The 13,955-nt window shown below is 39.7% G+C and overlaps 1 protein-coding gene across 3 annotated transcripts in view; it reads left to right on the top strand.

Annotated features, from left to right (window-relative positions):
- Positions 1-4,034, top strand: part of sppl3 (signal peptide peptidase 3) — a 41,534-nt gene extending 37,500 nt beyond the window's left edge. For all 3 annotated transcript variants that reach the window (XM_038733681.1, XM_038733680.1, XM_038733679.1), the window contains 2 exons: positions 181-290; positions 990-4,034. In XM_038733681.1, the coding sequence (XP_038589609.1) occupies positions 181-290; positions 990-1,061 (182 nt within the window). In that variant the 3' untranslated portion in view covers positions 1,062-4,034. The remainder of the gene's footprint in view (positions 1-180; positions 291-989) is intronic.
- The last annotated feature ends 9,921 nt before the right edge of the window (positions 4,035-13,955 follow it).

The raw sequence follows: 13,955 nt of genomic DNA, 5'->3' as shown, positions 1-13,955 counted from the left end.
CAAGCAAGCAATCGATGGACGGATGGATGTAAAAGGTCAAGCGTTTTAATGTGTCAGCGTTACATGTTTGGAGGTGATACTTTTAGTTGCATGCGCGCCATTATTTTATTTATTTATTTTTTCAGGTTTTTGAGCATGCTTTTTATTATGTGATTGATGATGATGTGACTGTGTCTTCAGGTCTGCTTACTGCCACTGTGGCCTCCAGGATCCATCGTGCTGCTCAGCCCGCTCTGCTCTACTTGGTGCCCTTCACCCTGCTGCCTCTGCTCACTATGGCCTACCTGAAGGTACATGGATGGGACGGCAACAGTTGCAAGAGATAAAAGTTTAGCTGTAGCAGTTTTGCAGAATGTTGAACCCTTGTAAGAAGGAAAGTTCAAGAACATCTTTACTGTTCTTTACTAAAAAGGAGAGCGGAATAAATATTTCAGCTGCAGTCTTTTTGTTTTTCTTTTTTTTTCTGTTTTTACACATAGTTTTCAACACTGCAGCATATCTTATTGTTACTGATTTAATAATGTAATTCACACATACATTCTAGCACACATTCCTTTTACATGTTTCCTGTACCAAAATGGTTTTAATCATCACTGTGAAATTAAAAACACAACAGATGATTTGTCAGACAGATTAACGGTACGCTTGCAGCAAAAAAAGTGGCTCATACTTAATAATGTGTTTCATTACTTTCATGATGTCACAGTTAGCCTTATTTTTCTTTTTCCTTTATTTTTAGATCAGGCATTATAGCCACTAGACAGCCAGTTGTCAGTGACTTACTGTCTGAAGAATCATTATGGGAATTTTAGAAAGCTACAAAGTTTAAAGTACAATAAAAGAATCTGTGCACAGTAGATTAAATGGTACAGTGTTTTTTTTTTTTTCTTCAACAAAAAGTGGGACAAATATTTTCTCGGCTGACCTGATGAGCATGTATCAGGAAAGCTTTGTTTCAAGACTCATGACTCTTGTTTCTGGCTCCACAGGGGGATTTGCGGCGTATGTGGTCCGAGCCCTTCCATACCAAGACCAGCAGCTCTCGCTTCCTGGAGGTATGATGCACTCTGGGATAAACGACCAGCGCGGGGAGGACTGCGGATCCTTTACCTTAATTAGAGGGAAGGAGAGAGGGCGCACTCACAGTGAGGCCATGTTGTCATCACTTGTTCATGCTTTCCGCCAATCTTCTGTGAAAACCCTCAAAAGGACACCAGTGTGTGGATCACAACGCCCCAACACGACTCATCCTTGGTCCCTACGTCCTGCCCGTTTCATCTCCGCTTCCTCTTTTTCTGTTTATTTCCTCTTCATTATAGCACATCCTGCCTATGCTGTTTTTTCTGGCCCCCTCCCCCTCTCTTTTTTTCCCCTTTCCCGTCTTTTATAGTTGGTCTCACTTGCCACTTCCCATTCCATTTGTCAGGCCTCTCTGCATTTCCGTATTTTTATCTGCGTCTTTTAATTTTCTCTGCATCTCTGTCACCCACTCGGATGAACTCGAGGGCCAGGCCTCCCCCCTTTTTGTGGACTTAGGGTTGCGAGACATGTCTGGGGTTTATATATATTTTTTTAGCATTGTCGTGGTCATTATTATTATTATTATTAATATTATTATGGGCCGATTTAAACAAACTGAGAAGAGGCGGGGTGTTGCAGTGGCACAGGACAGTGCTCGGGAGCAGCGACACAATAAAGGAGAAGAGTCTTCCCCCTCCATCCGTCTCCCTCTTTCTCCCCTGCTTTCTTCATTTGTCCCATCACCCCACCACAGTAGCGTCTTCCCTGCGCTCCCGCCCTCCTCTCTGATCATCTGCTGTCCCCATTCCCTGCCCTCACAGATAACTATGTATTTTATTTAGAAAAGTTTTATTCTTGGCATATACAGAAATGATGCATTATAAATTGTTAAGCTGCCCCCAGCGTTTGAGGGGCTGCTTCTATTTGTATATATGTGCATTTGCGGTATCTTAAGTTTGTATTTGTGTTCGGGAGCATGTTGAATAGGGTGGGAAACTGACGCCAGCAGCCAAATTTTGGTAAATTTCAGTTGTGTTTAGACAACTGGTCAGCATCACTTGTTTAGAGATTGTTTTCTAAAGTTTGTTGGCTTGTGTAATAGAAACTTAACTGATGAATTGTCTTGGTAGGGGTGGGAGGGGGGACAAATACAAAACATCTGCATCTGTGGCTGGTTGAGAAAAAGGTTAGTTTCCTGCTCTTGTGTGTGTGTGTGTGTTGTGTGTGTGTGTGTGTGAAGGGGGGGTGCGCGAAGCGAAACAGTTGCGTGAACGGTTGTTTTACTTGGTTTTAATTTGAAATCATGAATATGTTTAAAACAGTGACAATAGTCAGGTTTCCATAGAGCTGGGCGTGTTGGATCAAACTTTCATAAACACATGACACGTGTAATAGAAACAGTTTGTGTCTAACTTGTAAAACAAAATTGATAGAAAACCCAACAGGGGGTCGATTTTTCTTTTTCAGTCTCCCTGCAGACAGGTGGAAATGTATACAGTGTTTTTGTCAAATAAATGAATGTTGAATTAATTTTAAGGTATGCAATGTTACTTTTCATCATGAAACCACATCATACATCCTGCTGGGTTCTGTACTGAATTTCCCCTTGTGCACATCCTAAATTTACTCATATTTATAGAAACTCTTAAAACGTCTTATTTCAGCTTTCACAAGTCTGTAAATGTCTGAGCATAATGAAGTGAGATCAGTTTTTATATGTTCTGACCAAAAGTCAGTGGATCAGCACATCTCATCTGAACTTTGTAAATGTGAACGTCAGTGTTTCACCACAGTCGATGAAGACCTGACTATTGTGAAAGTTTGGACTCAAAGCCTGGAGATGAGGGTCAGTGGGATATGAAGACGTACTGTGGTTAGATTCATACGTAGCTATAGATGAAGTTTCTCTGAGTGAATGGTTAAGTGTGCGTGTGTGTGTGTGTCTTACAAAAATAACATCATGAAGTCTGTTTGGACCTAGGGAGAGGAGAAAATCAGTTATGCCCTTCACAAATTGAAATGGATATTTAGGAATTAAAGCTAACCCATAGGATGTTTTTGCTGTCACCATTTGGTCCCTGAGAGTCTATTTTTTTTCTCTCTCTCTCTCTCTCTCTCTCTTTTTGTCCTTCCACTTTTTTTGTGGTGCTTGTCGTTAATATCTAATGTATACTGGAAAAAGTGTGAGTGAGTTGGAGAGATGTACTGACGACGCAGTTTGCTGGCTTTTTGTTTGTTTTTTTAAAACTTTTTTTATGCTATCTGGCCGTGCATGTTAACTGTACAGTGTATTATTTCTCGGACTGCGTAAACAGGGCTACTGCAGTTTTGAGTCTCTGCCGGCCGACACCGAGGCACTGGACCTATGAGCTCGCCTAGAGCAGCGTCAGTGGGAGGGACAAAGGCTGCAGGTCAGAAAGACTGCAATTGATCAGCTCTGATCTCCTCTGACTGATATTTTGACCGAAACGCTGCGAGCTTGGGATGTCCGACCTACCGCTCAGTGCAGTCGTCTAAACTTGGACGTGATGGAATCAGAAACCCCCTTCACCTGTTCGTGGACATGGCAAGAAAATATATAGATTTATATACATATATATACATATATGTGTGTATATACATACATAAATAATTGATGACGATCATGGTGAAAACAATTAAAAATGTTACTTTTGTTTTTATAGAAAAATGGATTTCTTTTTACCCTCTTGTTTCTCCCCACCCCACCCCCCACCCCCCTTTAGTGCTTTAGTTTTTTTTTTATATTATTCCTTCTTTCCACCTCTTCTCCCCTCCAGCAGAGGACTCCAGTTCTGCTGGTGTATTGATATTACGGCTGAATGGATTCTGTATAGAAAAATGGTGAAATAAATAAATTAAGAACTGTGTAGTGAAACATGAATCCTGAAGCTTGATCTAAAACACTTTGTCTCCTTTTAACCCCTCCCTCTGCCCTTTCCCCTTCTTTCCCTTATTCAGGATTCTGCTGTAAATAAACATGACTCTAACTGTAACGCCATGTGTTGTTTTTTTTGTTGTTGTTGTTTGGGTCGCCTGTTTGTTAAAGATTGATTTGTAGCTGTTGAGTAACATTTATCAATATAATGCTGCAGAAAATGAGAACTTTTTTGAATTCCCTTTAATACTGTTTGTTACTCCAAGATAGTACATAGGCATTTTTTGCAGTTTCAAGCTTTCGGTTTTACTTAAAATCCAGAAAAAGAAACGACTGCAAATGTCATATTGTTACATAAAGACACATAAGTTAATAAATTACACTTTATTGTTAAAGATTAAACCAGTGATTCCCAACCTTTTTGCAGTGTGACCTCACACAAAAATGCAGAGTCTAGTTCATGCCGTTTCTTGTGTTTCAGATGTCTTGAGTTGTTAGGGACTCCACAAAAGACATTTCCCCTCTAAACTCAGATGGTTCAATTACTCAATAACTGTTTGAGGCCCGAAGCCTAATATTTCACACACACAAAAAGAAAACAACAGTAACCGTATAACACAGTTCTCAGTATTTCTATTAAAATATGACTTGCTTTATGGATTTGTGAAGTTAAAGCCACACACTTCTGAATCAGAATCAAGTTTATTGCCAAGTAGGTACATACAAGGAATTTGTCCTAGTATTTTAACGCGTAACAATAAACATAGTAAGAGAAAATAAATATAGAGATAGAAAAGCAAGAAGCCTAAATATAAAATAGACAATTAAATGAAAAAATATGTACTATAAAGAGCCGTACAGTTTTGTGCAGGAATGTGCAAAAGTTCACAGTATGAAGGATAAAGATGTGCAAGATAGTAGTCCAAAAGATGTGCATTAAAGTAACACACTAAGTCAGATATATATATACTCAGTTTCAGTGGGGCTCTGGGGCCAATTGTTTATGACGCCAGCTGCAGTCGGGAAGAAGACTACGACGTCATGATGTGAGCATTTCCAACACTATCTGTAAAGCCAGAGTTAAACTACAGATGTCATGTTCTACATATCCAACCACAAAACAACACAATACTGGCATTTTTGGTACTATTATAATAAACTGGCATGAAAACCTTCCTCAAAAGATATTAACCAGTCCAACACAAGAACTCATCAGCATCTTTTGTGGCTCCAAGAAGTTTTAATTAACTGTCATTTTGCTGTGCTGACAGAATGTAAGCTAGATTAGATTTTTGGGGGGGTGGAATGAATATATATATGTATAAGGCTCTTTTGAAATTGTGTGAAAGGGACATTTTCTGTCATTGTTACATCTTATTATTAACAATTGTGCCAAAGACAAATGATGTGTAAACTGCACATAATGTACAGAATGTAATTTCAGGGTCTTGAGTTGCATTTGTCATTTGATTTTCCTGCTGAAATGAAAAAAAGTTCATTATTCCTTACAAAAATATAGCCGAAAAACTGTTTTGAATCTATATTCCACTTTTTCAATAAAATATGAGAGTCATCACATCAACGTGAACTTGTAGAAGCTGGACAGCATCAGCATATTCCTGCTTTAGTTGAAGGTATCACTTTCTCCAGTAGATGGCGACACAGTACCAATATCTGAAAACAGAGAAAGGCCTGACGTGCTTCCTGTACTCAAACACAATGCTCAGTATGTTTATCATATATATTGTGATCAACCAACATTATAAGCTCGTTTTTTTCCTCAGAATAACCATCTTTGAGCAGCATTGCAGTGTCTTTACAGCTAAATGTACCAACATGCAGACAAAACCACAACAGTACAAAGTTCATATTTTCACAGCAAGCTCTGTATGACACAAGAAGTGGCATAATCATAAGAGTAAAAGAAAGAAATCATTCCTTGATTAGGCAGTTAACTGAAAATTAAAGGCATGCTCTCATCAAAGTAAGGTAATTGGTTCCTGCAGGGGAGAGATCTCGTGAGCCTTTCATGGGAAAATGGCTGCCTCAATGACAGACCAAAGACGCTGAGTCAAGAGTTTATAGAAAGGCTGCAGCAGAAATGCTAAGTTCTTCCCTCTGAGCTTGTGCTGTACTTGTGTCTGTAGTGGATAGGAGGCCTTTTTTCTGTCAGATCCTCTTTATCTGCTCAGTGATAACAGGTCTGTGGGCAATCAGTGTAATAAGAAATGACAAATGTAGGATAAATGCCTATGTATCAGTTGTTAATGAAGAAAAGCAAAAGGAATGGCTGTTTTTCAGTGAGCACATCCATTTCACCTCCAATGAACAGCCAGTTTAACAGATCTTATTGTTGATGTTTGTTTCCCACTCGTGAAGTTCAACTGAGGTACAATCTGTGTCTTCACACTCGAAGGAACTTTTGACTCTAAATTTCAGTATCTTGTTGTCTTTATTTGTTTGTTTTAACAGACACTCCAGAAGGCATTCAAACAGGCGGACCTGTACTGACTGGCTGCTTCACTGGATGGACGGGTGAAGTGGACAGTGGGGGGATGAATGAGTAGCTGGACACTGGGTGGGTGATGGCTGGGGGGGGGGGGTTGGGGAAGGTCGGTGAGGTCAAGGCAGGCAGGCAGGGGCCACCCCCCTTCACCTATTGGCCAGACGGGCCGACGAGTCCTGTGCAGCTTTGAAGCCCTGAAGTGGACAGAATTCCACCACGGCCATGGGGATTGTAGCATGTCATTTGTAAGAAATATTTGGCGAGATGGTCCTAAAAATGGAGAGGTTGGGCCATGTTTGGAATGCAGGGTTTTATGTTTAGAGGGGCTCATAGGGTCCTGTCCTATTGATCCTGAATTTACAGATAGGCAGGTGATAAGTTAATTAGCCAGAGACTTCTGCAGCAATCAGTGTTTGTTCCACTTCTTTTTCTTTTGATTTTCAAGTCGGTGGCATAAATTGAGAGAATATTTTTCTAATATTGAGTAATTACAACTGTACATAAACAGAACAGTAGTTCCTTTAACTGGTGGGTCTGTCATTTCAAACCAAAAGCTTTTTTTAAGTCTAGTGTAGATCCCAAAGTTTCTAAATGTGCCACAAATGGCTGAAATATGGATCAAATGTGTGTAAAATTATTCAAATATTTCAATTTCATCACACAGGCAGTCATCAAAGAGCTGCAGCAAGCCATTATAGAATACATATGGTCAGAAAGAGTGGAAGAAGAAGACTTTTTCAACCTTAAGGCTACATAAAGGGGAAAAGAGGAAAAGTGTATTTTGAAGGGTATGACTGCACTTCCAGAATCCCATACCTGCGCAAGACATTAAACACTTACAGTGGTTTTATCTCTTATCACAGCAGCAGACGTCTATTCCCAGTCTTACTGGTGAATATATAACCGAGGAAAGCTCATAATATATATCAGAGTCAGTAGCACATGTAGTCAGCCAGTGCAGGTAATTTAAAAAGCCCTGCTATTTATTGGCAGTGGCCCCTGCTCATGTAAAAGGCAGAGAGGTTCCTTCCTCTTCTTCTTCTTCTTCTACTATCTTCCAACCAGGAATTCCAGGCTTGTTTAAATAAGGCCTGCCTGGGCGCGGGTGGCTTCCCCTCTGGCCCTTTGCCCTTTGACCTAAAGTGCATTCCGTATGTAAAGTGAGGAATTCCTCTGAAGTTCAGTTAATGGGGTTGAGTTTTTTCATCCTTTGGACTCTGCTCATGCACTCTCCCAGTGCAAGTGGAAAAACAAACTCGATGTACACATATCACACAGCTGTGAGTTATGGATGAGGTTTTGTTGATTATCGTGGCGATTAAGAATCAATGTCTCCCACCAGCACATTTGGAGCTTCAACAAACTTCTGTAATAATCCTCTGAGATCATGACTAATTGATTTAATGGAGGATATTGTGGTGTGAACGTGTGAGGAAGTGGAGTTTGGCTCTTCCCCTACAACTCCGTTGGTGGAGTAATATGTTGGATGGAGTATTAATGAAATGATCACTGTTACTTATGAAATCAAATGGTTTTGGGGGGGGGGGGGGGGGGGGTTCCTTATCCAAAGTGAAGGTTTAAGGATAGAGGGTGTCAAAATTGACTTGACACACTTAACACACATTAACAAGTGTGAAGTCAGAAGCTATTATGTGCAGCTGTTTTTCTATTTTGCTGATTAAAGATAAACTAATTCTTTTTTTAAACTATTTTTTCTTCATTTATTTTGTGGAAACACACACATTTGCCTTTTTCTGCTCATTAAAAAACAATATGTAGAAAAGTATTGAAGTGAAAACTCGTTTGCCACAAACTGGGCCTGCACATTTGAGAAATGGCCATAAAGTGTTGCTATAAGCGTAAACAAGGAAATATTTCATGTTTCACATAAAATTTGGGCTGTGAATTAATAAATATATATTGTTTTTGTTTTACAGAAGCTCATTCACAGACAAAGAAATCTACAGTATGTTATCTTACATGGTGATGTTACCAAGGTTTGTAACTCCCTGGTAGACCTTATATGAACAAACTGTTATAAAAATCCAATAACTTTTCAAGGGGGCAGTGCTGCTTATAAAGTAGTATCAACACCAATCACAGATACTGAGCATATGAAAATATGTTGTATTTTTATAAATGCTGTACGGCTGTTGTTTGTAAAGGAATGTTGCATTTTCTGCAGACATTTCATTAGTTCAACACTCATATTCTCATATAGTTTGGAAAAGTCATGAATTATCCAGCTAGTACAACAATGAATGTTTGTAGAGCTGTTAAAGATGGTCTGGGGTCTCCAGGGTTAAAGGCAAAGAAAGAAAGAAATGTTGTTGACTGGACTTCTGAGCCTTTAGCTAACAGCACATCAACATATCTCATGAAATTTTCCCGGTTAAAAACCACAGATAACGGAAAGCACGGCCGAGCTCCTAAGTGAGGAAGATAATCTGAAGATGGATCATGGGTGGAGGTTCCTCTGCTGTTGTGCTTTAGGAGCCCTGTGTACTGTTGGGGAGACGCTGTAAAAGGCTGTGCCACCCACACAGCTGGAATGTCATGCATGCAGTCCATAGAGTCTGTTTCAAGAGGGAGGCACAGGGGGGAGGAGGGGTGGAGGGGAGCCCTCTTTGGGCGATACAGGGTGCACAGGGGCTCTTTGCTCGAGGTGGGGTCTGCTACTACTACTTCATGAAAAAGATGAATTACAAAACTCACTTCCCACCCGCCACCTGCCCCCACCCCCACCCTTTCTCCATTAACCTTTTTTTTTTTTAGGGTGGGAAATTATCAATGACGATCCATCACAGTTGTTTGGTCTTTGGCCGACGAGAGGAGAGGGGGAAATGTGGAGAGAGACATGAGATGGAGGGATGGGGGTTGGGAGAGGTTAAAGGGCAGAGGAAGAAAGGAGGTACATTTTCGGAGGATGGGTGGTTGGAAAAAAACAGAGGGAACAATAACTCCCATGTTTAAAAGGCTTTTCTCAGCCCCCCACCCCTCCAACACCTCACACAGGCAGCAGTTTGAAGTCAGGCCGTGGTGGTTTGTGGCACTTTCCCCTCAGGCTCATTTCAAGAAGAAACATTTTCCAAAACAGAAACTGATTTTTTTTTAACTGGTTTTTCTCTATTCTCTTTTCTCTCTTAATCTCATCTGCTACACTTCAAAATACTCCATGTTTTTTCAACTGCACATGTTCTATATTCTCCTATAAGTTAAACCTGATTAAACACATCTAAACTGCTCGTGTCTTTGTTTTGCAAATACAAAATACATTTCCAAAAATGCTTTTAAAATGCAAACAGGCAGAAAAATCTAACAAAATACAACTGTTTCATTTCTTCACACATGAGTACAATTTTTTAAAAATATATCTCATAAAATTAACTGATTTGGTGGGATTACATTAGTTCTTTATGTTACAGAAATGTATACAAAGTATGCTACGAAAGCACTTATTTCACTGTCAGATGCTTCAAAAGGAATTGTATTACTACCTATATAATTTCTTATTCATAATTTAGGCCTTCTTTCAGTACAGGTAGCACTTTCAACAACAATGAAATATATTTACTTACTTTCAAATAACTATTAATTAATTGTTAAATTCTTAAATGTTGTTGCTGTGTAGTTTGTTTGAATTTGGGAAACCTCATAAAAATGTGCCAAATTAAGCATTTAAATCAGGAAACATGTGTTTGAAATAATCACATGAAATTGTGTCTTTTTCAGCCTATACTTCTGAGCACAGGGACATTTTACAATTAATCATGAATAATTTTCAATGTTTTGCTATGAATTAATTTGTAGTTATTTAGTGGCAGTGTGATTGACCTTATTTAAAGAATGAAAAACGAAAAATTTGAGTCAAACACAATTGAACATCAAGGTTTAACATATCATTAAATACATATAGACCACTGGATAATAACAGTAATGAAAAATAGATATTTGTAAATTAGACGAAGGGAAAAAAATGGCCTGATGTTCGATGATGTTAAAATTGTAAATATATCATTGATTTTAATTACAAAACTCATAGAAAAACTGGTGGAAAATCTCTCCGTAGGTTCATTTTGCTTTACCAAAGTAGATAAACTAACATATGTGAATGAACTTTCATTGAATTTATTCTGTTTTAAAGCCACAAAAACATGTAAACAACAAATCATTTCAGCAAATCAATTATTATTGTGTATGTTGCCTGCCTCTCCTTTTCCATAGTGGAAAGATTTTAACAAACAAGTGAAGATTAAGGGGAAATCAACTAAAGTCATTAAACTTCTGTAATCCATTTTATTCTCCTCTTAAATATGTTGAAAATTTATGAAAACATTTGGAATGAAGTTCTGGTAGAAAATGATTTTTATTCTCTATGAAATCACATTTCAAATCTATCCTAAACCATCAGTGAATCATTACATTTATTTATTTATACTTTTCAAATTGTTGTATCTCAGAAATGAATCTCATAATAAGAACTGCAGCTTTTTACTTTCACATCATCTGGATTCACCCATTTCCACAGCACCAACAGCTCATCCTGCCTTTTCTCTAAATAATCATCATCAGTGTGTTTAATTGTACATCATGTGTGTTTCAAATTAAATTAATAACCTCATCATCGAGGCACTTAAGCATTCATTTCCAATGTGTCTGTTTTTATTAGTTTGTGAATTAGGAAAGAAAATGGAAAATTTTATCAGCAGTTATGAACACAGGAGATATAATTAGATCAAAAGAAAAAATGTCTCACAAAGCTTCATGTTCAGTTTCAGAAGTAAACTTCACTTTTGGGTCAAACACTTTGACAGGACACTTCTCAGTCCAGTTTGAGAGCCTCTGTGAGAGGCAGAAGGGGCATCGCTGCTCCAAACCTTCACCAGATCCATCATGCCCCGCCTTACATCAAACATTTTTTTTTCCTTTTTTTTTTGCCGACTGGCTGCACAATCAGATCCCTTCTGAGTGGGCTGGAGTCGGGTGGGTGTTAAAAAGTGGGCCCTCTCCCACTGGATAATGCCATTATTTCAGCTCCTCTGGCCAGGAATGCCAAATTTCACAGCCCGCTACTCCTCTCTGTGCGTCAATCAAAGCTTCGCAAGGGGCCGAGGCGCCCACTGGGTCCGCCTCCAGCGCCGTGTGATCTGATCCAACCATTGATCCCCCACAAACCAGATCACACATGCTCATTCTGCATTATTCTTGCTCAAACCGGGATCTTTGGGCAATATTTATAGAATCATTTCGTATTTTACTTAGTTGAACCAAATCATCATTGTTGTAAAGTTTGCAGAATTATAGACATAGCATAAAGATCGGAATTAAAAGCCAAATCTATGCCTACATGTCTTTTTTTAAATATTAACTTGATTATTCCAAATCGATCAATACTGTAGGCCTGATCCCCGCTGCCCGTATAAAAAGATAAGCCGGGTTTAGTCCATATTTGAATTAATGAATAGCGTCGTAGTCCCTCCAGAGGCCAATTAGAGGCTAATTATAATCCCCTTTGTAATCGCACAAAAGGTTTTTGCGCCAAAAAGGAAATAAAATAATTAGTGATCAAGTATCCAGATACAGTGAGGGAAAATGATGAGAAATTTGTGAATGGGACGCAGATGATCAGGTATTCGTTGTGCGGTGTGACGTGTCCCCGCGCGCAGCCAATCCCCTGCGCGCTGGAAATGTTGAACACGCCGAAACCAAACCAATGGCTCATCATATAGCAAAGACTAGCGCAGGAAGAGGCCAATCAGTGGGAGGCATGCAAACGAGGAATTTGCTCCGGCAGGCTCTGAATGTCAAGTAGTCAAAGATGGAGTCCGGATCTGCGAGGCCGTGTGCTCGTGCAGGGAAGATTTTTTTCTGACTCTTCAAGCTCCACACATTTGATCCGTACTCGCTCCCAGCCTGTTAGGAACGACGGCGTGAATCCCCAAAGCGGCGGACCGCGAGGTGTGGTTTGTGAGGAGCGTTGCTTTTCTTTGTTTTATGGACAACTTTTTTTTCCTTCTCTCTTTTTTTTGTGCCTATAACGGATTGTCCCTCCCTTGGCTAGATACTATTCATGATTTTGGAGGAGGAGGTGGTTGTGCAGAGAGAAGGGGGAGGGAGGGAGGAGGAGGAGGTGAAGGGGGGTGAGATTGGCCACTGTGAGTTGTAGCCGATTTTGCGTAAATTGTCTGGAGCTCAGTGCAAACTTGGGAGTTGCAAAGGTCGAGACGCGAAGAATGAGTGTTTATTTATGCGACTTAAGGGAGGATAAACGGCAATAAGAGTTGAGTCAATCTCGTGCGCTGCGCATCTGGAAGCTCGCTTCAAAACTTAATCAGGACACGATTTAACGCCTTGTTGGCAGATAAACGCGTCCTGCGCCTTATTGGGCTGTTATCGTAGTGTAATGGGTCTCTGAGGGGGACATTTTCACGGTGCTGGCGTGGTTGTGTGTGTGTGCATGTGCAGCCTATAGGCTGTTGTGCAATCTAACAAGTCGTCAGTATTGTACTCTGGGCTTGTGAGCTGGCAGGAATGGCTTGCAGAGCAGACCCAGTGCTTCTAACGTACAGGAGGCGTATAGGCCGCTCACACAGTGGTATGGCGGAAAAAACGTAAAGCTTTCAAGAACAGGTAAAAAAAAATATGAGAGCACCTTGATGTGTTTTACAGGAATACGCAGATGGATCAGGTATGAAAGCTACATGGTATTCTAGGTATTTGCAGCGTTCCGTTTTTCCTTGAATGGTATAGATCCTGTATGTTGTGTAACAACGCGTTGATTGTGCAAACTTGCAGGACCTACTTTGCGTTTGTTTAAGGTGTTGTTACAGTTTAATAATTACAGTATTACAGATTATTGTTTAGTAATTAACACTCTAATGGAGCAAAGCAGCAAAGTTGTTTTTTTTTATCTTATGTCGAAGAAATGCTGACTTTATTTCGTAGGGGGCTGTGTTGTGTTTATTTTCAGCGGTAATTTGGAGTGAAGACTTATAATACTGAAATGATGACACTGATATTGAAAATGTATTTGCTATGTTACTTTAGGTGTGGAGAGTGGCAGCCTGTAGTTCTCTGAAAGCTTTGGGAGTGTGTGCCCCCCCCTCCTCCACCCCACACCCCGTCTCAAACCTCCCATTTCTCCCCCAAAATTAGAATGCATGTCATTCACTGGAGAGAATAGTATGGGCCCACATGCTGGGAAATTCCCATTCTCCCAGGGCGAGAGAAACCAATGCTGTTAAATTTAGGAAGTTCATTTAACTCCACCACTGAAAAGTTATATTGTTAAACTGTAATATCCTAACGTTTGTCTCCCACAGAGGCATATTGAGTGCAAACAAATCCACCTTAATAGGTTGATTTTGTGCAGTAGAAACGTTAACTTCCAGTTTGACTTTTGCTTATTTGACTATTTCTGTGACTAAACTTGATTTTTCATTTGATTTACTTTTTAAAAATAAAACCACAGGAGTTCATAAATCCACTTAATAGCAACATCAGTGTAATTTATGGGATTTAAAATTTTTTATT

This window comes from Micropterus salmoides, unplaced genomic scaffold (assembly GCF_014851395.1).
Source record: "Micropterus salmoides isolate LMB-PRFRI ecotype aquatic unplaced genomic scaffold, ASM1485139v1 Ms_hic_scaffold_20, whole genome shotgun sequence".
Lineage (NCBI taxonomy): Eukaryota > Metazoa > Chordata > Actinopteri > Centrarchiformes > Centrarchidae > Micropterus > Micropterus salmoides.
This window is presented reverse-complemented; position numbering and strand designations above follow the sequence as displayed.